General features: G+C 41.9%; 1 protein-coding gene across 2 annotated transcripts in view; it reads right to left on the bottom strand.

Annotated features, from left to right (window-relative positions):
• The window catches only part of LOC106568079 (seizure protein 6), a 267,843-nt gene that overhangs the window by 55,554 nt on the left and 186,996 nt on the right, over positions 1–25,293 (bottom strand). For both annotated transcript variants that reach the window (XR_014380182.1, XM_082960429.1), the window contains exon 4: positions 11,736–11,931. Coding sequence is in view for 1 of the 2 variants with exons in the window: in XM_082960429.1 (XP_082816555.1) it covers positions 11,736–11,931 (196 nt within the window). In the remaining variant the exon portion in view is untranslated. The remainder of the gene's footprint in view (positions 1–11,735; positions 11,932–25,293) is intronic.

The raw sequence follows: 25,293 nt of genomic DNA, 5'->3' as shown, positions 1-25,293 counted from the left end.
CAGCCTTGCACCGGTGATGGCTGGCGTCTAGCTACCATTTTCCATTTTGGGGCCTCAATGTTTGGCCAGTGTTTGTCACACTGGGAGTCCTCCCTTCCCAGCTGCAGCCCCCAGGGAGCCGTGTAGTAGTGGGAAATCAAATGGCTGATTAAGGAGTTAGAGTAGGAAATGTCTCTGCCCTCCTCTCCCTCCCCTCTGGTGTCACACCAACAGATGTCCCCATTACAGCAGAGGAGACACACTGAGAGACACATGGCAGAAACCTCTATGAATAAGCTGCTGTAGTCCTCATCAGAATCGACAGTCAACGATACAGTTCTCATCCCCCATGCTGAAAGGTGGTAGGATATGGTTGAGTGAATTTGTGTATATGATTACTGTAAGTGAGAGTAGTTTCTACATGTGCCAAGATTAAATGTCTCTGTCCCTCTCTGCCCCCTCTCCATCTCTTTTGTAACAAGCAGACATGTTATTGTCATTCCGCTAGGAACCTGTTTTTAAAGTATTAAGTGAGTATGTTTATTCTGTGTTACCAATTAATTAGCTAGTAAATAAATTATTAAACCAATTGGTGTAGTACTGAATCATAAGTAAGGCTCGGGTTTTTGCAGATGCAAGGAGGTTCCGACTGTTCAGAATGATGATATGATATGAGGTCATGATTAATAAATTGACTGTTTATAGATGTAATAGGTTAGACTTTATTACAGTACCAAACACCTGACCGTAAGCAGATGTGTTCTAATTCTATTTCAAAGATGTATAGACTTTTTCTCAATCCAATCCAAGAACCAAGTGTCTACCTGTCTAGACAGTCATTAAATGTCGACCTCAGTATGAGGGATCAGGGAAGTCATAAAGGAATTGCAAGAGGGCTTAGTTTAAGTTTGCTTTCACCAATATTTCAGCCTGAGTGTCCACTCTTTCCTGTATGTATTGCACACACACACACACAACATGCTCAACCCTCAGGAGAGTTGAAGAAGACTAGATGCAGGCTGTGACACAGACACATCGTCACTCCCCAGTGGTAACTGTGCTGCTACTATTACTACTGCAGCATTCATCAGTGTCATCTCAGCCACAGCCAGGGCCTTCTGCAGATATTAATTACCTAGAGCTGAGATCTATCTCACTACAGATCTGTCTCCTTCTCAACGCTTGTCCCATCACATTTTTAACACCCCATTACAATGGACAAGGTGATTGCGCACACCATGGAGATTAACACAAATCTAAATCCTGATAGCCTTTGAAATTTGCTGTCATGCTTGTGGAGTAACGGTTATAAATAGATTAAAGAGTAGCATTCTAATTGCTCCAAATGTCCTTCACGGACGGAATTTGTGGATGTGCATAAAATGAGACCATTAATATAAGGATGATGATATCAAGCGTGACAGAGAGAGAAGCTCTGCAGGTACATATTGGAATTTGTTTAATGTAGACAGCAAAATATTTTCTGAAAAGAACCTTTTTTCTTGAGACTGATGATTTCAAATAGAAATTTCAAATAGTGTGAAAAGCATTTATCATTCAAATGCAGAGCTGCTGTTCCACAACATTAGCTCTGTATAACTAATGAAACCCCATATGTTATGATGACTTTATAGGCTCCCATTGTTGCTTTGCCAAGCATAAAAAAATGACATGGGCGCAGTGTGAAAGCGTGTCATACTGCCATAGTGTTTGATATCAATTAGAGAGAATTTAATACCCCGGCATAAAAATTTGACATAATACCTACATCACTGAATGATTTAAACATGTGGTTGCCTTCTGCACCCCCACAGATGCACCCCAATGCCTCGAATCTGAAAAGCCCTGCTTTGAGGATTTAGTGAGGGAGTTCTTTACTCAGTGCATGAGGATAAAGCCCAGATTGTTGGGCTCACAGTTGTCTGAGTATGAGGGGAAATGGTGATGTGCTGCTGAAGCCAGAGAGAGCTGATCAACAGGACACCCTGCATTGTCTGCCCTCATGCAGGGTGATTAACTAACGTCATGGGTGAGTGCAAAGTCATTCACTGAGCAAGAATTTTGTTTATTGTTGGGTGGTGCTTTACAAAACCAGTCTGTTTCACCCTCAGCAGAATAATAGGAAAGAAGATGACTTGTACTTAGAGCAAGGTTTATTATTCAAATGTGATGTAGTGTTTACTATTCAGTGAGTAGGTGTTAATACAATGCTGTTAGTACAGACCTGTGATATTTCTCTAATATCCAGTAGGTGATGTTTTTTTTGTTACATGATGGATCGCCACTCAGTAGCATGTATTGTACTCAGACTAATTGTTTATGAGGTGGTCTCACTTGTCTCTGACCCAAAGTAAATGTTCTGTTTCTCCAATCCTTTACTTTTGGATCCCCATTCACCTCTCTCTCTCGTGGTCTGTTTGCCTCGAGTCTCCCGGCCACGGCTGCTATTCTCCTATTTCTTTGTGAATTATTGAGAGGCTTGAATCTTTAAAGTTCACCCTCTTCCTCAATAAGCAGCATTCTGTGCTGCCAGTTCACTGGAGATCACATAGTCTGTGTAGGCACTAACAGTGAAGTCTGAATGTGTGTGGGAGAGTTGTAAAGAATAGAGTTCCACATCACCCACTGCTTGATTATTGGTTACTATTTTAAAGAGGGCTTTCTTCGCACAGGGTTCTTTATAATCAATGGTACAATGGGAATTCAGCGCATTAAAGGCTGTACTTTACAACCTATTTATATATCCAACAATATATTTACACCCTACGGGGACGGGCGGTCAAATCACACATGGTAAGCAGCAACATTACAGCATTTCCCATTCCATGGTTGTTTGGGATACACAAAGAGCATGGCTCATTGTGAGTGGTGATGCACAGGACACATTTCACAGGTGGGCTATAACTGATCCATTAGAGGCCTAGTAAAAGCTCTCATCACTCCCCTACTGTGATCCCTGTCTACCCCCCTCTCCCTGCTCTAACACAGTGTAATGTGTGGGTTATTACCCTGCAGTGCCAGCACTCATATCGGCCAAACAAAGACACACATTACCACTTAGAAACACTGATGAACTATTCCCTAAATGGTAGTTCAGTGGTCACCAACCGGTCGATCGCGATGAACTGATTGACCTCCAAGGCATTCGTAGTCAATCACCAAACATTTCTGTAAAATACAACAACAATAAAGCCTTTCTTCCCTGTTAGTGGTATGTCCACTTGATTCAGCAGCCCTAGCACCGGGAAGGCAAAGTGTTCCCATTTTCAACCATTTCATGTGTCTGAAGGTAGAACTCTGAATATCCGGCAGGCCAAGAGAGCAAATCAAGTGCACCTATAGACCTACCGTTGGCCAATCAGAATGCTCAGATCACCGTGTCTGCACAGTTTCCTTGAGCCATAGGTTTTAAAAAGAAACCCTGAGCACACAGCAAAGTTGATACTGTGAGATTCAAAACTTTTAAAACCATGACTAGAGAGAGACTCAGTGAATACAGCCGAGCTAATGTTGTTATTCAGCACTGTCAACACTTTGTTCCATATTTTTACAAGTCATACAATGCGCGTTCTTCCTACTTCCACTCACGCAACAACCAGCACTGCAGCAGCAATGAATGAGTATAGCAAAGTGTTTCGATAGGCTTGTGCTGTTATTATTAGCTGCTTGTGTTTTTTTTATATTCAAGGAATATTTCACTTTCTCTGGTCATAAGAGTAACAACATGAATTGGTGCATGAGACAGAAATAATGCAGTACGACTTGAGTTTTGTCATCAGCTGGAAGACTGTGTCCCCTTTTCTCGGTGGAGGGTGGGAGAGCGGGGGTACTGTGAGACGGGTGAGAGGCAGCCTCACTTCTGCTCCCTCCTCCTCAGACTGACTATCAGATGCAGGCCATCAGTCCAATAACATTTAAAAAAAAATAAAAATATTATGCTCACTCAGCTGTGCCTCACAATAAAACAAATTATATATTACCAGTGTGATCATATACCAAAAATTATTTTGAAATATACAGGGTTGGGTAGGTTACTTTCTAAATGTAATCCATTACATTTAGAAAGTTACTAGTTGCCTGTCCAAAATTGTAATCTGTAACATACATTTTGGATTACCCAAACTCGTAATCTGATTACATTCAATTACTTTTAGATTACTTTCTCCTTAAGAGGCATTAGAAGAATACAAACATGTATGTTACCAATTGAACAACATCTATTGCAGGATAAATCAATGTTAAAGTTTACGTAGCTGGCCATATATGGATGTTACATTTTACATTATGGGTTGGTTATGTAGGCTTCTTCTAACCCATCGCTTTCTACTACATATAATATGATTAAATTATATCTTTACATTAAAAACCAAAGTCTATCATAATTCCAGTCATTCCAATAAATGTTATACCCCTTGATCTTCAAGAATAGGACTTTGAAATATGGAAGTGTAGATTAGCCATTGTTTTGATGCAAGGACTGACTCACCCATGATATCCAAATTAATTGTTTTAACCATGTTATGAGGCTATACAGTGTTTGTTTACATTTACAATGGATACAAACATTGGAAAAAAACAAGTTTATATTTTGGGTTCATGGGGCATTATAAGTTATTTTCTTCAAGAATCAATGGATATATATATAATTTATAAATCCAAAAATGGGTGGAGCAACTACAGACTGGCCCTTTAAGTCTATCAAAAGTGTGTGAGTTTGAACATGTGTCCATTAGGCCTATGGATTTATTTATATTATCAGCATGAATTAGATTGAGCAATTAAAACCCCACTTTTATTCCGTAGGGCACTATGCAGCTGTTGCAAGAGCGCATTTTTCACTGGCTGTCCACTGGTTTCAAAAACAATGATTGATAGGCAGCTGAAACTTCTTGAATTCAACCATTACTGGGTTTAAATACACATTTAGATTTGTGAACAGCCATCCACAACAACCACATTCCGTAAGGCGCAAATAGCTAAATGAGAGAGCAGCAGTGTGATTCACATCAATGCGCTATGTAGATATCAATAATAAGCCATATCTGTATCGTAGTAGACTACACCACTGCTGTCATCCTTACCTCCAAGCGTTTATTGAAGTTGGATAATCTTTGGATGCTGACAGCAGTCGCACCATTGGAAGACATAGCTTGGACTGTAGCTTACAAAAGCCTATTCCTGCTCTTTTCCGGCGATTGATCAAACACATTTGGTGTGTCATCATAGTGGTCTCTGACTTGTGGTCAGACTCGCTCAGGTGGAACAAACTTAAACTTGAATGTCATTGAGAAAACAGTGTCAAAGATTTTTTTCCGCAAACATCCTTTCTGAATTTAAAAGTAATCCTCGAAGTAATCATCTAGTTTTTCAAAAGTATCTGTAATCGGATTACAATATTTTAGCTGGTAAGGTAATTACAGTTACCAGTTACCGTGTGTTATTGGATGCTAGCATGCTAGTTAGCTACGGCGTCACAAGACACGGTGCACTGGGTGGGTTTCACGGAAGAACACTGTACCAAGTTATCTAGCTGAATAAACAAAGTTTGAGCCTATTCCTGGAAACATTGAACCACTGTAGTTTACATCAATTATAATTTCTAAGTGGAAGTTGGAATAGTTATATTTGAGTGTTTCAGCGAATGGTTAGTGAGGGAGGCCCTGCTCTCTCGCTTCCCCAGTTGTTTAGTTAATTTTCTTTCCAATCTCCTTTGCATTAGCGAAGCCTCTCCTGTAGCCTGTCAACTATGTGTCTGTCTATCCCTGTTCTCTCCTCTCTGCACAGGCCACACAAACGCTTCACACCGCATGGCCGCTGCCACTCTAACCTGGTGGTCCCAGCGCGCACGACCCACGTGGAGTTCCAGGTCTCCGGCAGCCTCTGGAACTGCCGGTCTGCGGCCAACAAGGCAGAGTTCATCTCAGCCTATGCTACCCTCCAGTCCCTCGACTTCTTGGCGCTGACGGAAACATGGATTACCACAGAAAACACTGCTACTCCTACTACTCTCTCCTCGTCTGACCACGTGTTCTCGCATACCCCGAGAGCATCTGGTCAGCGGGGTGGCGGGACTGGAATCCTCATCTCTCCCAAGTGGACATTCTCTCTTTCTCCCCTGACCCATCTGACCCATCTCCTCCTTTGAATTCCATGCTGTCACAATCACTAGCCCATTCAAGCTTAACATCCTTATCATTTATCGCCCTCCAGGTTCCCTTGGAGAGTTCATCAATGAGCTTGACGCCTTGATAAGTTCCTTTCCTGAGGATGGCTCACCCCTCACAATTCTGGGTGACGTTAATCTCCCTACGTCTACCTTTGACTCATTTCTCTCTGCCTCCTTCTTTCCACTCCTCTCCTCTTTTGGCCTCACCCTCTCACCGTCCCCCCCTACTCACAAGGCAGGCAATACTAGATGCTGTTCTTCTACCAATCTCACTGCAACTCCCCTCCAAGTCTCCGACCACTACCTTGTATCCTTTTCCCTCTCGCTCTCCTCCAACACTACTCACTCTGCCCCTACTCAGATGGTATTGCGCCGTCGCAACCTTCACTCTCTCTCTCCTGCTACTCTCTCCTCTTCCATCCTATCATCTCTTCCCTCTGCTCAATCCTTCTCCAACCAATCTCCTGATTCTGCCTCCTCAACCCTCCTCTCCTCCCTTTCTGCATCTCTTTGACTCTCTATGTCCCCTATCCTCCCGGCCGGCTCGGTCCTCCCCTCCTGCTCCGTGGCTTGACGACTCATTGCGAGCTCACAGAACAGGGCTCCGGGCAGCCGAGCGGAAACGGAGGAAAACTAGCCTCCCTGCGGACCTGGCATCTTTTCACTCCCTCCTCTCCACATTTTCTTCCTCTGTTTCTGCTGCTAAAGCCACTTTCTACCACTCTAAATTCCAAGCATCTGCCTCTAACCCTAGGAAGCTCTTTGCCACCTTCTCCTCCCTCCTGAATCCTCCTCCCCCTCCCCCCCCTCCTCCCTCTCTGCGGATGACTTTGTCAACCATTATGAAAAGAAGGTTGACGACATCCGATCCTCGTTTGTTAAGTCAAACGACACCGCTGGTCCTGCACACATTGCCCTACCCTATGCTTTGACCTCTTTCTCCCCTCTCTCCAGATGAAATCTTGCGACTTGTGACGGCCGGCCGCCCAACAACCTGCCCGCTTGACCCTATCCCCTCCTCTCTTCTCCAGACCATTTCCGGAGACTTTCTCCCTTACCTCACCTTGCTCATCAACTCATCCTTGACCGCTGGCTACGTCCCTTCCGTCTTCAAGAGAGCGAGAGTTGCACCCCTTCTCAAAAAACCTATACTCGATCCCTCCGATGTCAACAACTACAGACCAGTATCCCTTCTTTCTTTCCTCTCCAAAACTCTTGAGCGTGCCGTCCTTGGCCAGCTCTCTTGCTATCTCTCTCAGAATGACCTTCTTGATCCAAATCAGTCAGGTTTCAAGACTGGTCATTCAACTGAGACTGCTCTTCTCTGTGTCACGGAGGCTCTCCGCACTGCTAAAGCTAACTCTCTCACCTCTGCTCTCATCCTTCTAGACCTATCTGCTGCCTTTGATACTGTGAACCATCAGATCCTGCTCTCCACCCTCTCCGAGTTGGGCTCTCCGAGCGGCTCACTCTTGGATTGCGTCCTACCTGACAGGTCGCTCCTACCAGGTGGCATGGCGAGAATCCGTCTCCGCACCACGTGCTCTCACCACTGGTGTCCCCCAGGGCTCAGTTCTAGGCCCTCTCCTATTCTCGCTATACACCAAGTCACTTGGCTCTGTCATATCCTCACATGGTCTCTCCTATCATTGCTATGCAGACGACACACAATTAATCTTCTCCTTTCCCCCTTCTGATAACCAGGTGGCAAATCGCATCTCTACATGTCTGGCAAACATATCAGTGTGGATGACGGATCACCACCTCAAGCTGAACCTCGGCAAGATGGAGCTGCTCTTCCTCCCGGGGAAGGACTGCCCGTTCCATGATCTCGCCATCACGGTTGACAACTCCATTGTGTCCTCCTCCCAGAGTGCTAAGAGCCTTGGCGTGACCCTGGACAACACCCTGTCGTTCTCCGCTAACATCAAGGCGGTGACCCGATCCTGTAGGTTCATGCTCTACAACATTCGCAGAGTACGACCCTGCCTCACACAGGAAGCGGCGCAGGTCCTAATCCAGGCACTTGTCATCTCCCGTCTGGATTACTGCAACTCGCTGTTGGCGGGGCTCCCTGCCTGGCCTGACCTTGAGACTGTCTATTGTCTGGTACTGTTCGGACTCTGACCTGGTTTATGAACTCTCACCTGTTCCTGACCTGCCTTTGCTTACTCCCTTTGTTATAATAAATATCAGAGCTCTACCATCTGTCTCCTGTGTCTGCATTAGGGTCTCACCTTATAACTAAAGTCTTTGAGGTGTGAATTGGGTTGCCAGTTTGTTGTAATGGTTTCATTACTATTGTAATGGATATGTACTACAACAGATCATTGCTGTTTACTGTATAAAGAAATCCTCAAGAGCCTATTGATGCACCCGTGCGTCAATCTAAGTAACATAATATAAAAATCGTCATCAAAATCCATCAGTTTAAGCTAGAGATATCAATCCACCGCATACAGTATGCCTACGTTGGCCTTCCGCTTCTGCTGTGGAAGGTGGCCGAGCTACAGCAATGTTTGTCAGACCAATATTCTCACAAAAACATCTGTAACGTCCGAATGGTTTGGCCTACAAACCACTCTATGGAAAGGGAGGAGTCTCAGGGACACAATGTTCTCTGTTTTGCTCTACGACCCCCACAAGTGTCCCAGGACTCGTCTGAAGGTAACCCATACAAACCAATGGAAGTATGGAGGTGTCAACAAAAATAAGTGGTTAAATAAAAAAATAAAAAAATATAATATTTCCTGAGCTTTCTTATATATCCTAGATATAGGACAAACACTTCGAAACTTTATTCCTTATGATACATTTTTGGGCAGTTTTTTTTGTTGCCATTTATGTGTGTTATTCAATGCGTTTCTATGGGCTATAGGAGTAAAGGCCAAATTCAATATTTATCCCCTCAAACAATTATACCTAAAGGGGTCCTAAAAGTCTATATCAAATAGCTAAATGAACCATGGTATGAACATCTTAAAACAATTCCATATGTTAGCTTAGTACAACCCCCCCAACAGCTTACACTTTTTTAAGAGACAAAGTGAGAGAGACAGAGAGGGAGTTTGAGGGGCAAGGGGTGACATTATATTCAACAGGCACATCAGAGGCATGTTAAAACGCATTCTTCTTCTATAAGTCTGTCATATTTTATTAGTTTCCAGAGACAAAAGATTTTGGCTTAATGTTGTGTTGTTTTTTCCCCCTTCTCCTGGTGATGTCACATCAAAGGCTACGGTGTGATGAGGAACAATGGTCCCGACAGCCCTCTGCTATCTGACAGCTCTGTAAATGTCTATTAGCACAATACTTATGCCATGTAATTATACCCCTGAAATGACAGCCCTTGTGTTTTTTCAGGCTAACATGAGCAAGCTGTGTTTACTAGTGATGAGAGCTATCAGCATAAAGAGCTAGGCAGCTTAACCAAATGCTTCTGGAAGGATTTATCCTCTGTACCTCGAACTTTACTACACTTTACTGTAGGCTCAGCCCTAATATATGTCCTCTTTGTCACCTGGAGTTGCATGGCAAATTGTCCAGGAACAAAGGACAATGCCAAAGGACTAGTCAGTCATTCCCCCTCTGAGGGAGCAAAATGTATCTCACTGTTACAGTATCCAGAGCAATGAATATTGAATATGATTGAATCATACTATAGTATCCATGTTTTGTATCTATCTGAAACTTGTTCATGGAGGATAACTCTGATGCTATCTATATGGATGTTTTATCTCTGTGGTATTTGTACAGGGTGAACTCTGAATTACTCCATTATGCAAAGGCTTTTTATTGTCCTCTCAGGAATTCTGTCTTATTTAAATATCTACTGTAACCCTCATCCTCAACGTACAACACCCGTTCTGCCAGTTACATTCTGTTGAAGGTCCCCAAAGCACACACATCCCTGGGTCGCTCCTCTTTTCAGTTCGCTGCAGCTAGCGACTGGAACGAGCTGCAACAAACATTCAAACTGGACAGTTTGATCTCAATCTCTTAATTCAAAGACACAATCATGGGCATTCTTACTGACAGTTGTGGCTGCTTTGCATGATGTATTGTTGTCTCTACCTTCTTGCCCTTTGTGCTGTTGTCTGTTCCCAATAATGTTTGTACCATGTTTTGTGCTGCTACCATGTTGTGTTTCTACCATGCTGTGTTGTCATGTGTTGCTGCCTTGCTATGTTGTTGTCTTAGGTCTCTCTTTATGTAGTGTTGTGTTGTCTGTTGTCGTGATGTGTGTTTTGTCCTATATATATATACACATACTTTTTTTTATTTTTATCCCAGCCCCCGTCCTGGCAGGAGGCCTTTTGCCTTTTGGTAGGCCATCATTGTAAATAAGAAGTTGTTCTTAACTGACTTGCCTAGTTAAATATAGGTTAAATAAAATAACATTATTTACACTGGTCTCATCCCCCACACAAGCCTTTAAATGCTGTGACACCCTGTGGAGATTGGGTCTTGGGTGGTCAAGTTACACTGTAAAATTGGTATCGTTTGATTGGTCAAAGGTGGTTGGTCTTGGGTTGATGTCAGATGTTATAAATGGAATTAAATGCCTTTGTTCTCTCTCTTATCCTGTATCCAGTCCATGGAGGAAGGTTGTATGATCAATTCTCATTTCTTAGGCTTCTAGGCCACTGGCTTAGTAAGCATCTGTTTGTTCATGCTTTGTATTGTAAGTTAACCTTAGGATCTACTGTTTATGCTTGAAATTATGCCTTGCAATGATTGTTAATGCTCGTAACTTAAGCTTTATGCCTTGTATGTGAATCCATTCATTGTACAATGTTAATTAAACATTACATTACATTTAAGTCATTTAGCAGACGCTCTTATCCAGAGCGACTTACAAATTGGTGCATTCACCTTATGATATCCAGCGGAACAACCACTTTACAATAGTGCATCTAAATCTTTTAAGGGGGGGGGGGGGGGGGGGTAGAAGGATTACTTTATCCTATCCTAGGTATTCCTTAAAGAGGTGGGGTTTCAGGTGTCTCCGGAAGGTGGTGACTGACTCCGCTGTCCTGGCGTCGTGAGGGAGCTTGTTCCACCATTGGGTGCCAGAGCAGCGAACAGTTTTGACTGGACTGCACGGGAACTGTGCTTCCTCAGAGGTAGGGGGGCCAGCAGGCCAGAGGTGGATGAACGCAGTGCCCTTGTTTGGGTGTAGGGCCTGATCAGAGCCTGAAGGTATGGAGGTGCCGTTCCCTTCACAGCTCCGTAGGCAATCATTAAACATCATTAAACATCTGCCTTTGATATAGACAATTCTCAGATCAATTTTTGCTTGCCAATGTCAATTCATTGAATAATATTTGTATATTTTAATTATATTTATGGAGTCAGATAAACATTTTAATAGACTAATTTATTATTCTCATTACAAATCAAATGTGATGTATATTCACATATCAAATATTAATGCCCTCTACATTGCCACATTATTTTAGATACAATTTTATTGTGCATTGGGTGTACAGCAGGTGTAAATAAAAAAGGAGTAATTGATAGGGAGGAGACCTGTGTGAGCGTTGAGTCATAGTGTGTGTGGTCGTGTGGTTCTGTGTTGTGACCTCACCTTGATAACGCAGCAGCAGCAGGGAGCCAGAGCGAGGCTGCTGGTCACTGCGGTAAAGGATGGAGATTTGATTGCTCCAGCTGCGCACCACCAGACCCCTCATCAGGATTGTCTCATTGGCCAGGATGGACAGCTCTCGTCCCCCCATATCTTCTACCGTCACCACCTCCCCCTCTGACAGGCTCACGTTCAGCACCTGCAAACAAACACAAACACACCACCAGTCAGTCAGATGTTGCATTTGGTCACAATTAGGGATGTTTCCAAACTGCCTGATGATGTTGGGAAAAGTGTCTGTTTCGTTGCTTCAGAAGCTACAGCTGTCGACAGTCCACGAGACAAACGACTTAATGCTCATTACCACACAGCATAATGGGACACTGCATGACAGGTTCATGTCCAGCTTGAGATGTAGTTGAGGTTTAGTACAATACAGCATCAGAAATACTGTCACCTACAGTACCAGTCAAAAGTTTGGACACAACTACTCATTCAAGGGTTTTTTACATTGTAGAATAATAGTGAAGACATCAAAACTATGAAATTACACATATGGAATCATGTAGTAACCAAAAGAAAAGTGTCAAATAAATCAAGATATATTTTATATTCTTCAAAGTAGCCACCCTTTGCCATAATGAAAGATTTGCACACTCTTGGCATTCTCTCAACCAGCTTCTCTCAACCATGCTTTTCCAACAGTCTTGAAGGAGTTCCCACATATTATGCTGAGCACTTGTTGGCTGCTTTTCCTTCACTCTGCCGTCCAACTCACCTCAACCACCTCAATTGGGTTGAGGTCAGGTGATTGTGGAGGCCAGCTCATCTGCTGCAGCACTCCATCACTCTCCTTGGTCAAATAGTCCTTACACAGCCTGGAGGTGTGTTTGGGTCATTTTCCTGTTGAAAACAAATGATAGTTCGACTAAGCACAAACCAGATGGGATGGCATATCGCTGCAGAAGGCTGTGCTAGCCATGCTGGTTAAGTATGTCTTGAATTCTAAATAAATCATAGACAGTGTTACCAGAAAAGCACCCCCACACCATCACACCTCCTCCATGCTTCACAGTGGGAACCACACATGTGGAGATCATCCGTTCACCTACTCTGCATCTCACAAAGACATGGCGGTTGGAACCAAAAATCTCACATTTGAGCTCATCTGACCAAAGGAAAGATTTCTACCAGTCTAATGTCCATTGCTCGTGTTTCTTGGCCCAAGCAAGTCTCTTTTTATTATTGTTGTCCTTTAGTAGTGGTTTCTTTGCAGCAATTCGACCATGAAGGCCTGATTCACGCAGTCTCCTCTGAACAGTTGATGCTGAGATGTGTCTGTTACTTGAACTCTGTGAAGCATTTATTTGGGCTGCAATTTCTGAGGTTGGTAACTCTAATGAACTTATCATGTGCAGCAGAGGTAACTCTGGGTCTTCCTTTCCTGTGGCGGTCCTCATGAGTGCCAGTTTCATCACCGCGCTTGATGGTTTTTGCGACTGCAAAAAAGTTGAGATTTTCCGGATTGACTGACCTTCATGTCTTAAAGTATTGATGGACTGTCATTTCTCTTTGCTTATTTGAGCTGTTCTTTCCATACTATGGACTTGGTCTTTTACCGAATAGGGCTACCCTGTGTATACCACCACTGCCTTGTCACAACACAACTGATTGGCTCAAACACATTAAGAAGGAAAGAAATTCCACAAATAAACTTTTAACAAGGCACACCTGTTACTACATGATTTCATATGTGTTATTTCATAGTTTTGATGTATTCACTATTATTCTACAATGTAGAAAATAGTAAAAATAAAAATTAAGAAAAACCCTGGAATGAGTAGGTGTCCAAACTTTTGACTGGTACTGTACATTCTCACCATTCCCCAGCCCACTACTGCTACGTTAGGACTGAGGGTCTGGCAAATTTGCCACACCATGATCCCCTCTCACTTTGTACGACACAGCAGGCAAATGTGCCCCAGACAACATCACACGACCCTGACAGGCCATTTGTATGGTCACAGCTCACATCAGACGTGATTTTAATGCAATTAACACCCCCATAATTCTTGTCTCATTTCCAACCAGAGCCAGTCTCTTAATGTTTACCTTAAAAAAATAGACCACTCGAGATATGCCGCCTCCTGTTCAATTTCCATTAATAAACTGGCAGCAGGATGTATTTTTATCAGGCCATTTTTTTTCTCCTGGACAGAGAATGTGATTTGGAAAGACAGCAGAGTTTGCTGGATCACATGGTTCATTACCCAGTATGGCTAGTAAAGGTTTACCCCCTTCAGTATTCAGGCCCTGTAACTGTAGTTAAAACCAGTGTGTTTCTTTTCTCCTGTTTTCTGTCAGCCTCTGTGACAGCTGTGTTTTATCTCTTGAACAGGCTGAAACAGCAGCTGCAGCTGAATGTACTGAAAGCCACTCCAGAGGATGCTCTATAGTTTTACCGGTTGAATAAAGTAGCAGTGGCATAATCCACATTTGGGGGAACATCTGCAGTTCCCAAAAATGTGATGTGTTATCTAGAGTGTAGCGGTGGGTAACAGATATGAAAGACAACCAGGGATCTGATAATCATCTTGAACAAATGCACCAGACTACATTAGATCTACAGGCCCTGTATCTAGCGTAAGAACCAGTGGTGTAAAGCACTTAAGTAAAAATACTTTAAAGTACTACTTATTTGGGGTATCTGCACTTTACTTTACTATTCATATTTTGACAACCTTTGCTTTTACTTCACTACATTCTTCAAGAAAATAATGTACTTTTAACTCTATACATTTTCCCTGACACCCAAAAGCACTTGTTACATTTTGCATGGCTAGCAGGACAGGAAAATGGTCCAAGTCACGCATTAATCAGAAAAACATCCCTGGCCATCCCTAATTGCCTCTGATCTGGCGGACTTACTAAACACAAATGCTTTGTTTGCAAATCATGTCTGAATGTTGGATTGTTCCCCTGACTATCCGTAAATTAAAAAAAGAAAAAAGAAAATGGTGCCGTTTGGTTTTTGTTAATATAGGGAATTTGAAATTATTTATACTTTTACTTCAGTATATTTTAGCAATTACATTTACTTTTGATACTCAAGTATATTTCAAATCAAATACTTTTAGACTTTAACTCAAGTAGTATTTTACTAGATGACTTTTACTTGAGTCATTCTATATTAAGGTATCTTGACTTTTACTGAAGTATGACTATTAGGTACTTTTTCAACCACTAGTAAGAACACAGACAGGATGACCTCCAGACCAGACCTTGCATGTGATGTTGTAGTGGGAGCTTGCTGTGGCCTTCTGATAGGCTGCTCTCCCAGGGGGAATGAGAGTGTCACTGAGGCAGACTGAGAGAGCCCAGAGTGTGACGCAGAGGAGCACCAGGCAAGACACTTGCACCAGAATGAATTTGGTCACACTGACTACCTGTCACTCGGTTGACGGGGTGCCAACAATGGGTGTGAGGGGTTCACTCCTGCTCTCAAAGACATAGCTCAAATGTGACTGTTACTCTGTCTCCCTCAGATATCATCCAAGACTGAGGTCAAACTCCCTTTGTTCTTACCATAATGCTACACAAAAATAAAGCTTTTCCAGGACATCAACGTTTTTATAAGCCTCATCTAGTTGATGCCCACAATCAAATACTGTAAACAGTTGAAGTTGGAAGTCTACATACACTTAGGTTGGAGTCAATAAAACTTGTTTTTCAACCACTCCACAAATTTCTTGTTAACAAACTATAGTTTTGGCAAGTCGGTTAGGACATCTACTTTGTGCATGACACAAGTAATTTTTCCAACAATTGTTTACAGACAGATTATTTCACTTATAATTGACAGTATCACAATTCCAGTGGGTCAGAAGTTTACATACACTGACTGTGGCTTTAAACAGCTTGGAAAATTCCAGAAAATGATGTCATGGCTTTAGAAGCTTCTGATCGGCTAATTGACATCATTTGAGTCAATTGGAGGTGTACCTGTAGATGTATTTCAAGGCCTACCTTCAAACTCAGTGCCTCTTTGCTTGACATCACGGGAAAATCAAAAGAAATCAGCTAAGACCTCAGAAAAAATTGTAGACCTCCACAAGTCTGGTTCATCCTTGGGAGCAATTTGCAAATGCCTGAAGGTACCACGTTCATCTGTACAAACAATAGTACGCAGGTATAAACACCATGGGACCACGCAGCCGTCATACTGCACAGAAAGGAGATGCGTTCTATCTCCTAGAGATGAATGTACTTTGCTGCGAAAAGTGCAAATCAGTCCCAGAACAACAGCAAAGGACCTTATGAAGATGCTGGAGGAAACAGGTACAAAAGTATCTATATCCACAGTAAAACATGTCCTGTGTCGACATGAACTGAAAGGCCGCTCAGCAAGAAAGCAGCCACTACTCCAAAACCCCCATAAAAAAGCCAGACTACGGTTTGCAACTGCACATGGGGACAAAGATCGTACTTTTGGAGAAATGTCCTCTGGTCTGATGAAACAAAAATCGAACTGTTTGGCCATAATGACCATCGTTATGTTTGGAGGAAAAAGGGGGAGGCTTAAAAGCCGAAGAACACCATCCCAACCGTGAAGCACGGGGGTGGCAGGATCATGTTGTGGGGCTGCTTTGCTACAGGAGGGACTGGTGCACTTCACAAGATAGATGGCATCATAAGGTAGGAAAATTATGTGGATATATTGGAGCAACATCTCAAGACATCAGTCAGGAAGTTAAAGCTTGGTCACAAATGGGTCTTCCAAATGTACAATGACCCCAAACATACTTTCAAAGTTGTGGCAAAATGGCTTAAGGACAACAAAGTCAAGGTATTGGAGTGGCCATCACAAAGCCCTGACCTCAATCCTATAGAAAATTTGTGGGCAGAACTGAAAAAGTGTGTGTGAGCAAGGAGGCCTACAAACCTGACTCAGTTACACCAGCTATGTCAGCAGAAATGGGCCAAAATTCAGCCAACTTATTGTGGGAAGCTTGTGGAAGGGTACCCGAAACATTTGACCCAAATTTAAAGGCAATGCTATCAAATACTAATTGAGTGTATGTAAACTTCTGACCCACTGGGAATGTGATGAAAGAAATAAAAGCTGAAATAAATAATTCTCTCTACTATTATTCTGACATTTCACATTCTTAAAATAAAGTGGTGATCCTAACTGACCTAAGACAGGGAATTTTTACTAGGATTAAATGTCAGGACATGTGAAACTGAGTTTAAATGTATTTGGCTAAGGTTTATGTAAACTTCCGACTTCAACTGTATACATATACTGACTATTTACGTAACCAAATTAATTTACATTGTGTTGACAATCACGCCTCTGGTATATATCCTTATGATTAAAAATAACACCAGACTTGATTAAGCCGTCACTATTCTATCCATTTATCCCCCAGAGCAGTTACAATGTGAAAAATAAATGCCATGTGATCTTCAAGTGTTTATTTCCATTCTCTCTCAAGGGCAATGACAAGGACAAAGCCTTGGGCCCTGTTCTTTCTCTCTGGGTTTCTATTGAGGACTGCATGCTTTGCAGAAGATTGAGGCTTGAATTGACATTTATGTATTGCTTGAATGACTTGTTGTGTGAAGTGTTGTTATTTGGTCTGTATTTGTCAGTGCAGAATGCATCTTTCTGAAAGGTTTCATTGTTTTACAGGGGACAAAGGGACTGTTTTCCATCTATCTGGCAAGCAAGGCAGAATACAAAGTATTTAAGTCTCTCTCTCATATATTTGTTAAATCGATGAGAGATGGTTTACATTCCACCATGCCTCTGCCATGCAAGGTTCATACATATTTCAGTCAGCGTTCGCTCCACAAACATCAGACCGCCACTCAAGCTAAATGGCTTGCATTCTAGAATATTCTTCGACAGGACCCGGTGAGACGAAGAGATTACTTCACTGTTGGAACCTCCAAAGCTCCATCAATGACAGCTAAGGCATGATGCCGGTATCACGGTGGAATAAAATGGGAACGTTTTTAGAAGTAATTGACCAAACTCTAAATGGTCTGTACAGATACAGACACGTTTATTAATGTTATAGTTGTGCAATGTCCAGTGTCTTACTTCACAATTCATAAATATAATATTTACTACAAAATAAACGAAGTAAATGTTTACACTCTTGAGGTCTGTGAGTGTGGACATGTGTAATGTGATGGAAAACCGGAGACTCCAGGAGAAATCTTGCATTTAAAGATGAGGGCATAAAAATATCAGATTTGGGCGACATCCTGCCCACTCTCAAATAAGCTTCACCATAGGAACCTGAAATAATATCAGGAAAAGTCAAATTTAATAATCCCTTTCATCTGCAAGCCAAAGTAAGTCGTTTGTTTTCAGGCAAAGTTTGGAAAGTGGTGGTTTTGAAAAAGAATTATAATGAAAAATTTGTTGAATATTCTATAATTGTGTTGATAATCCTCATCTCTTCCTTGTTTATTGTGCTTTGATAATGTTCCTGCTATAGCTGTAATTTTGTTTCATTTCCACAAGGACATGGATCTACTGAGCTATGCATGCACCTTGAGAGACAAAGGGAGGGGAACAAAAAAAATGACATTGAAATTTAAAGCTCTCTATTTTTCAAAGTGTCCGGCGTCTATTTACTCAGAGCCAGGTCTTCAAACAGGGAGGAAAAGAGTGCTATGGAAGTGTGACAGTTGTGTGCAATTTGTGATGAAATACTGGACAATGTCAATGCTCTGAGGGATAGGTTATGTGAGGATGTGTACATACAGTACATATGAAAGGAGCATCCTGAACACATACAGTAATATATACAGTATATAGTAACAGAGGCTGGGATGTATGAGCGCTCACTAGTGATGGCTCTGAGGCTGTTCACATGGAAACAGGGGAGAGACTAGAGCATGGTATCCTGACCTGTGTTATCACTCTGTATACATAAACATGGCATCCTCCTGAGGGACAGGCAAGCAGCCAGCAGGAATTTGCACTGGAAGATAGTATGGGTCCTTGGGGGCCCTGTCATCCATCATCCATCCTGTGACCTGTCACTACAGCCAGGAACAGCTGTCCAGCCTCAATTATGAACCATTGTCCATGTCTGGAGACATCAGACCCTGTTATCTCTAGCAGCACTACAGCCAGGGGACCACAGGGAGCAGTTCTGAGATTATACACATACAGTACACTGCTACTACAGGAACATAATGAGACTAGTCCTGGCGTATACCCCTTAAGCTTTCAACAAAATGTATCCCATTGGGACAAGAGCCCAGGGTAGCTGGGTTCAAGTAAAGAACAACAGTGGCAGGCTTTTGGGTTTCTGTAGGTTTACACCAGGATGTGTTGTTCTATTTCCATTTTCAGGGTCCTGCTGAGAATAGGAGTTGCTGTTTTCTTTGTGTGTACTTAGTGATGGCAGCCCATGCATCTGTGATGGGCAGACAGGAGCTTGCAGGAAAATAAAACGTCAATATAATTCTTCGGAAATGCTAAAATGAGGCATCTGGCCTATTATTGAGAGGAAATAACTATAACTGGAGTCAAATTAGACTTCATTGGAAATAAGTGATGAGTGGGTGGTGGTGTGGAAATTGGCTTGGATGGTTTCCAGATGAGAGAGAGAGAGAGAGAGAAGGGGTAGAGGGGAGGGATGGAGAGAGGGAACAAATTGAGCCAGATAGAGGAAAGATAAATAAATAAATAGGGAGAGTGACAGAGAGAGTCTGAAAATAGGAAAGAAGGATATAGCAGAGAATAGGACAATGGAATACGTGTGGTTACAGAATTCTTGAGCCTCCATTATTTTGAAACCAAGGTAGGCTTTTCAATAACGCCTACACTCCAGTCCACTCCCACTAACAATCTACCAGGTGAAGTAGAGAGATCTCCCCTCAAAATACATTAGAAAATCTTGTAAATCTACATACCCACCAATATGTTTCACCAGTGAATTATAAAACAATCTCCATGCTTCCCTGACAGAGGACACACTGATTCTAGAAGCAACCACTTATTAAATGGAACACTAGCCTACATAGACAGCACAATATTTGAATGTTAGTTTTGTCATTTTAGCAGACACTCTTATCCAGAGCAACTTACAGTAGTGAGTGCATACATTTTCTTACTGGTCCCCCATGGGAATCAAACCCAGAACCCTGCTGTTGGAAGCACCATGCTCTATAAACGGAGCCACACAGGGCCACATGAGTGGGAATGAGTTGGGAACCTATAAACATGACTAGGTCTATGCAGGCTAGTCTGCAAACCAAACAAGAATTCATGGTAACATGTCCATCCTGTTCAGCTAGTAAACACAAATGTGTATTATGTTCCAAAGCAAATATGCAGGTAAAAGAATAAAAAAAATAAAGAATGCAATTGAAAGCAGTAACATGCTGAGCATATAATGCAATGTCCTGCCATCTGGGTATGTGCTCTTTTAGTTCCATTTCTTTTCAGTATTCCATTAAAATACTTCCAGAGCCCACATCACATTTATGAGTGAATATGGCTGTGTGGAGGGTCATCTCTCATTGTCTCCTCAATCAAAATATTTTAATGAACAGACCGTGCGGCAAGGATAAAGTACCCCTTAAGAGACATTGGACGAATCATAGATTACAAAACAGGCAGGAGATAATGTCTGTTTGAAAAATACAATGTGGATGCAGACAACCAGCTGTGTCCCCATGTGTGTGTTTATACTTCATGGACGTAAAGTATGTACAGTATGTTGTTATATAAGAGTAAGTTCAAAGAAAAGAAAAACCAGCATACTGTTCTTGCTCAAATCCCTTATTTTGTTAAAGCTGATGTATCTGCCTCTTGGCCTTTGTCGAAGCTTCTAGACGTAATATTAGAGGGAAGAAATGTGTTTTCTGACTTTACAGTTTGCACATATAGCAAGCATGCTCGTATTGCTATGGTGTTATGGGTGGATCTGCGGATACTGTAGGTGTATTTGCATCAGTAAATATCAAATCAAATTGTATGGGTCCCATACACATATTTAGCAGATGTTATTGTGGGTGTAGCGAAATGCTTGTGTTCTTAGCTCCAACAGTGCAGTAATATCTAACAATTCACAACAATACACACATCTAAAGTAAAATAATGGAGTTAAGAAATATATAAATATTAGTACAAGCAATGTCGGAGTTGCATTGACTAAAATACAGTAGAATAGAATACAGTATATACATATGAAATGAGTAAAGCAGTATGTAAACATTATAAAAGTGACTAGGTGTTCCATTATTAAAGTGACCAGTGATTCCATGTCTATGTACATAGGGCAGCAGCTTCTAAGGTGCAGGGTTGAGTAACCGGGTGGTAGCCAGCTAGTGATGGCTATTTAACAGTCTGATGGCCTTGAGATATAAGCTATTTTTCCAGTCTCTCGGTCCCAGCTTTGATGCACCTGTACTGACCTCGCCTTCTGGATGGTAGCGGGGTGAACAGGCCGTGGCTCGGGTGGTTGATGTCCTTGATGTATAGTATCAATGTGTCCATAGTCTGTGTTCATCACAGTTCTGTAAATTACAGTTACCAGGACCACCCCTATAAAAGTCCAATGTGTGACAGAATGGAAAGAGAGTTTGTTATCACAACGTGCAGACAGATAGGGAGTTGACATGCTATTGTAACTACAACCAGGAGAACACACTGATCTGCGGTCAGTTCAGCTATCTGACCGCTGCTTCAATAAAGCAGATAAAAGTGTTTTCTTTGAGGTATGGATAACAGACTACACATATCAAATAGAAAGAGGTGTTTACATACGTCTAGCTCTTATCAGTCTACATTTAAATGTCAAGAATCTTTCGTTAGAAATGCAATGCGATGCTTTTGACAGGAAAGGCTTAAAGATAGGAGAGCACCATTTGCCATATGTCTGTAGATAACTCAGCCCAAAATGTGACCGCAAAACATACAAATCAAGGTATAAAAATGACAGTGCTATCATTCATGGTGTATAAATAATTTTACAACCAAGTGAATGCATTATGGCTAAGATAACATTCACAGGAGGCTCTCTCCTTGCTAATTTTACTGTGGAAAACATCTGGTAGTGTGCTGCTATGAACATACAAAATGTATCTGAGGAGCCATTGGCTTGTGCAGTTTGGGCTTCTATGTAATCTAAATGGATGAGGCCTGACATCCACATGAATGCAGGTCTTCAGCTGCAGAAAAAAACTCATTATATTCACCAACAATAGGTTTGTTATCAAAATGCTAAAACTACTTGGTTTCTGCAGATACTGTGTTTCTGCCTGAAGATGACTGCTATATAGTACATTTTTACATTTTACATTTTAGTCATTTAGCAGACGCTCTTATCCAGAGCGACTTACAGTAGTGAATGCATACATTTCATACATTTCTTCCCTGTGCTGGCCCCCCGTGGGAATCGAACCCACAACCCTGGCGTTGCAAACACCATGCTCTACCAACTGAGCTACAGGGAAGGCCAATATAGTGATAATTTAGTGCATTCTGACAGTCTGGGTTGGGTGGTCTGCTCATTGCAAGGTTTCTAAATGGCAGATTTATATAGTGACTCGGCCTGGTGCCACTCAATCTTTATTATTGTGAGTATCTCAGACAATGCCAAAAAATAGAGGCATAAGTACGAGTGGAGGCTATATTGACACTACCACCCACACAGACAATACAATCAAACTATGATCATTGTCTGCTTTCTTATCTAAGTTGAACATTCACCTCTTCCTTATCAACACAATCCATTCCCTTTTACCTGCATTCATAAAAACAGGTCTCAAACAATGGCTGGATGATCAGCAAAACACTGGAAGGCAGATAATTAGACTGTGAAGACCAGAGCCAGTGTTGTGTCTATTAAACACTAGTCTGCATTGCAGTCAATAGCAGAAACCCTGGATGATAGCAACATGCCCATTGTTATTGAGTTTACAGGTGGTACATGGAATTGGTGAAGTTCGAAATGGACTAAGTAATGAACCCCAGGATTAGTGAGCTGTTGACATTGCACTCATTGATGAATTAACTGAATTTACACTTGATGTCATGCCCAACATTAAGCATCCTCTTAAGGCTATGTTGTCTCCCTGAGGCAGACTTTTTCAGCAGGAATGACTGAGGTTAAAGAAACAACCTCTGCATATCTTAAAAAACTCTTATGAAATATGGTTATGAGACATATTAGATTTCTGCTATATTAGCAATTGACTTCTGCTTCCTGAGGTGCCGCTCAGGCACGGACATTTCCGTTTTAATATTTGTGGCGGGGTGCAGTTTTGCATAGATTTGAATACATGCATTGGTGATATCTCTGCTTATTTCCCTGCATGTGCCTCTCCTCGCCCCTCTTCATCATGCCTCATGATGTCCTTGCAGAGCTGACAGAGATGGAGAGGACAGAGTATTCTCACAGACACTTTTTCTTTTTTATGATGGCTAGCTAGGTTAGAGGTGAAATTAGTGTCACCAGAAAGAATTCCTCTGGGGAGGGGACAGCCTGATGAAAACTCATTTCAGCCCAGGCCTGACACCTTAAAAAGCTCATTAGGACCAGACAACCCTCCTTTATGTCCTGCCACCCTGCCCCCAGGCTCAATGCACGGGATGAAAGGTTCTCCTCAACTCATCTCAAGTTCATTAAAGCAACTACGGCTTTCAGAGCCTCCATTACAGAAGTTGGCTTCATTCCTCGTTTCACAGTCAGTGTAGCCTGCTCTACTGTTCGGTGGGTTGGGGGTGGGGGACTAGGGCTGGAGGGAGAACAACTATCCCCATCGTTGTGAAACGTGTCCATACATTATTCACTACCTCCTTCACTGGTCAGTGCGGCCAACCAAAGAAAGTCCGTAGGCTGTAACTGTGGCTCCTTTTAGGACTGTGATCTTGGTTTACTAAAGAGGTATCGATGATGTATAATTGCAAATGCAGGAGTTCCTAGATTGTTTGTTCGATAAAAGGCTTAACTCTTTGACATGTAAGATCACATATTTGTGATCATTGTTGATTTGTCCCAGCAGCGAACTATCGCAAATTTGTGATTGGAACAGTAGCAACGGAACGTATGATGCAACATATATGTCTAAACAGCATTGTCTGAAAAGCATCTAAACAATGTTTTGTACTGATGGGAAATAAAGGTCTTCACAACTTTATTCCTCAATTTGACCTTTTATTGCAAAAGATAAATGTGAACGTCATCATCCAAACATCACATAGAAGACATTCACAGCCAAACTCATTCCATAAACCAGTCTAAATAACTGGCTGCGCTGGCAAAAAAACAGAACATAAGTTAGCGACCTAACAGCTAGACTTGTTTACAATGTACCACATATCTGGTGAGCACAAGGGAGAAATGTAATATTGTTTAGAAAAGAGATGCGTGTCAGCTAAGCTAACAGCAGCTAAATTCTTTATGACGGCAGCCATGTTTGTTTATGTTTGATAAGAGAAAACTCCTTAATCCAAGAATGCCATTCACTAGAAGACACAAATAAACAAAGTCAAAGATGGCTGCGCCCATTATATGAAAAATATGAACTTCGTTTGGCCACTTTTCAGCATATTACAAATCTTCTATGTATTTGTTACAGTGTATACAGGAACCGGAGCACATGACTTCATTGACCGCTTTTGCCAAATCACAAAGCAAGTACAATGTTATCACCTCACAGATCATCACCCCAAATACAAGCCTACTGCCTAGCCTAACCGTAGCGCAAAAGCTAAACAGGGATGAAACCATTTTAGAGGGGTTAATTTGTGGGGGGTTTTTAAGTCCATGGGGGATATACATGGCAGAAGGTGTCGTGGGGGATATGATGCAGGAAATATTACTATGATATATATTTATCAATAAATGGTGGGCAAACACAGGACAAGTTTGTATGCTAAATAAATATAAAACCCCTGGAAAGGGGGGTCTGAGCTGTCAACCCTGAGGTAGCATAGTTACAATTTGATGCACATTCAAAACAACTGGAAACTCAGAAATCTTACACTGTATTCAAGGAAAAAAAACGAGCTCTGACTGGGAAAAATCTTTTTGAATGGTCATCCAACTCGGAATTCAAACTAGGGAACTCGGGCTTCTTTATAGAGCTCCGACATTCCGACCTGAATATCACTGACATCATGATTTGACCGTATTTTTCAGAGTTCCCAGTTGTCTTTAAAGCACCATAAGTCACTCGAGTGAACTATCCATTCACCTCGTTTTATAACATCTTTGGTCTGACAGACACTTACATGAATGCATTGTATGAGGTCAACAAACATGGCACCACACATAGCTGGCAAATAGCTTAGAATTAGCTCACCATAATCAGCACAACATTCAAAAAAGTATTTTACACACGTGTCAATTACAATCTATGCAAGAATCGGAACGCATGATTTGTCACCAAACGTGAATAAAACAGTAAATACATTATTCTCCATACATACATACTGTTTTACCTCATTTTTGCCAGCACCTCACCTGTGCAACTAGAGGCGACAAAACTCTTGATGACCTTTGCTCCACACACAGAAACCCAC

Source organism: Salmo salar, chromosome 13 (genome assembly GCF_965601325.2).
Source record: "Salmo salar chromosome 13, fSalSal1, whole genome shotgun sequence".
Classification (NCBI taxonomy): domain Eukaryota; kingdom Metazoa; phylum Chordata; class Actinopteri; order Salmoniformes; family Salmonidae; genus Salmo; species Salmo salar.
The sequence above is the reverse complement of the archived record's forward strand: the minus strand, read 5'-3'. Positions and strand labels throughout refer to the sequence as shown.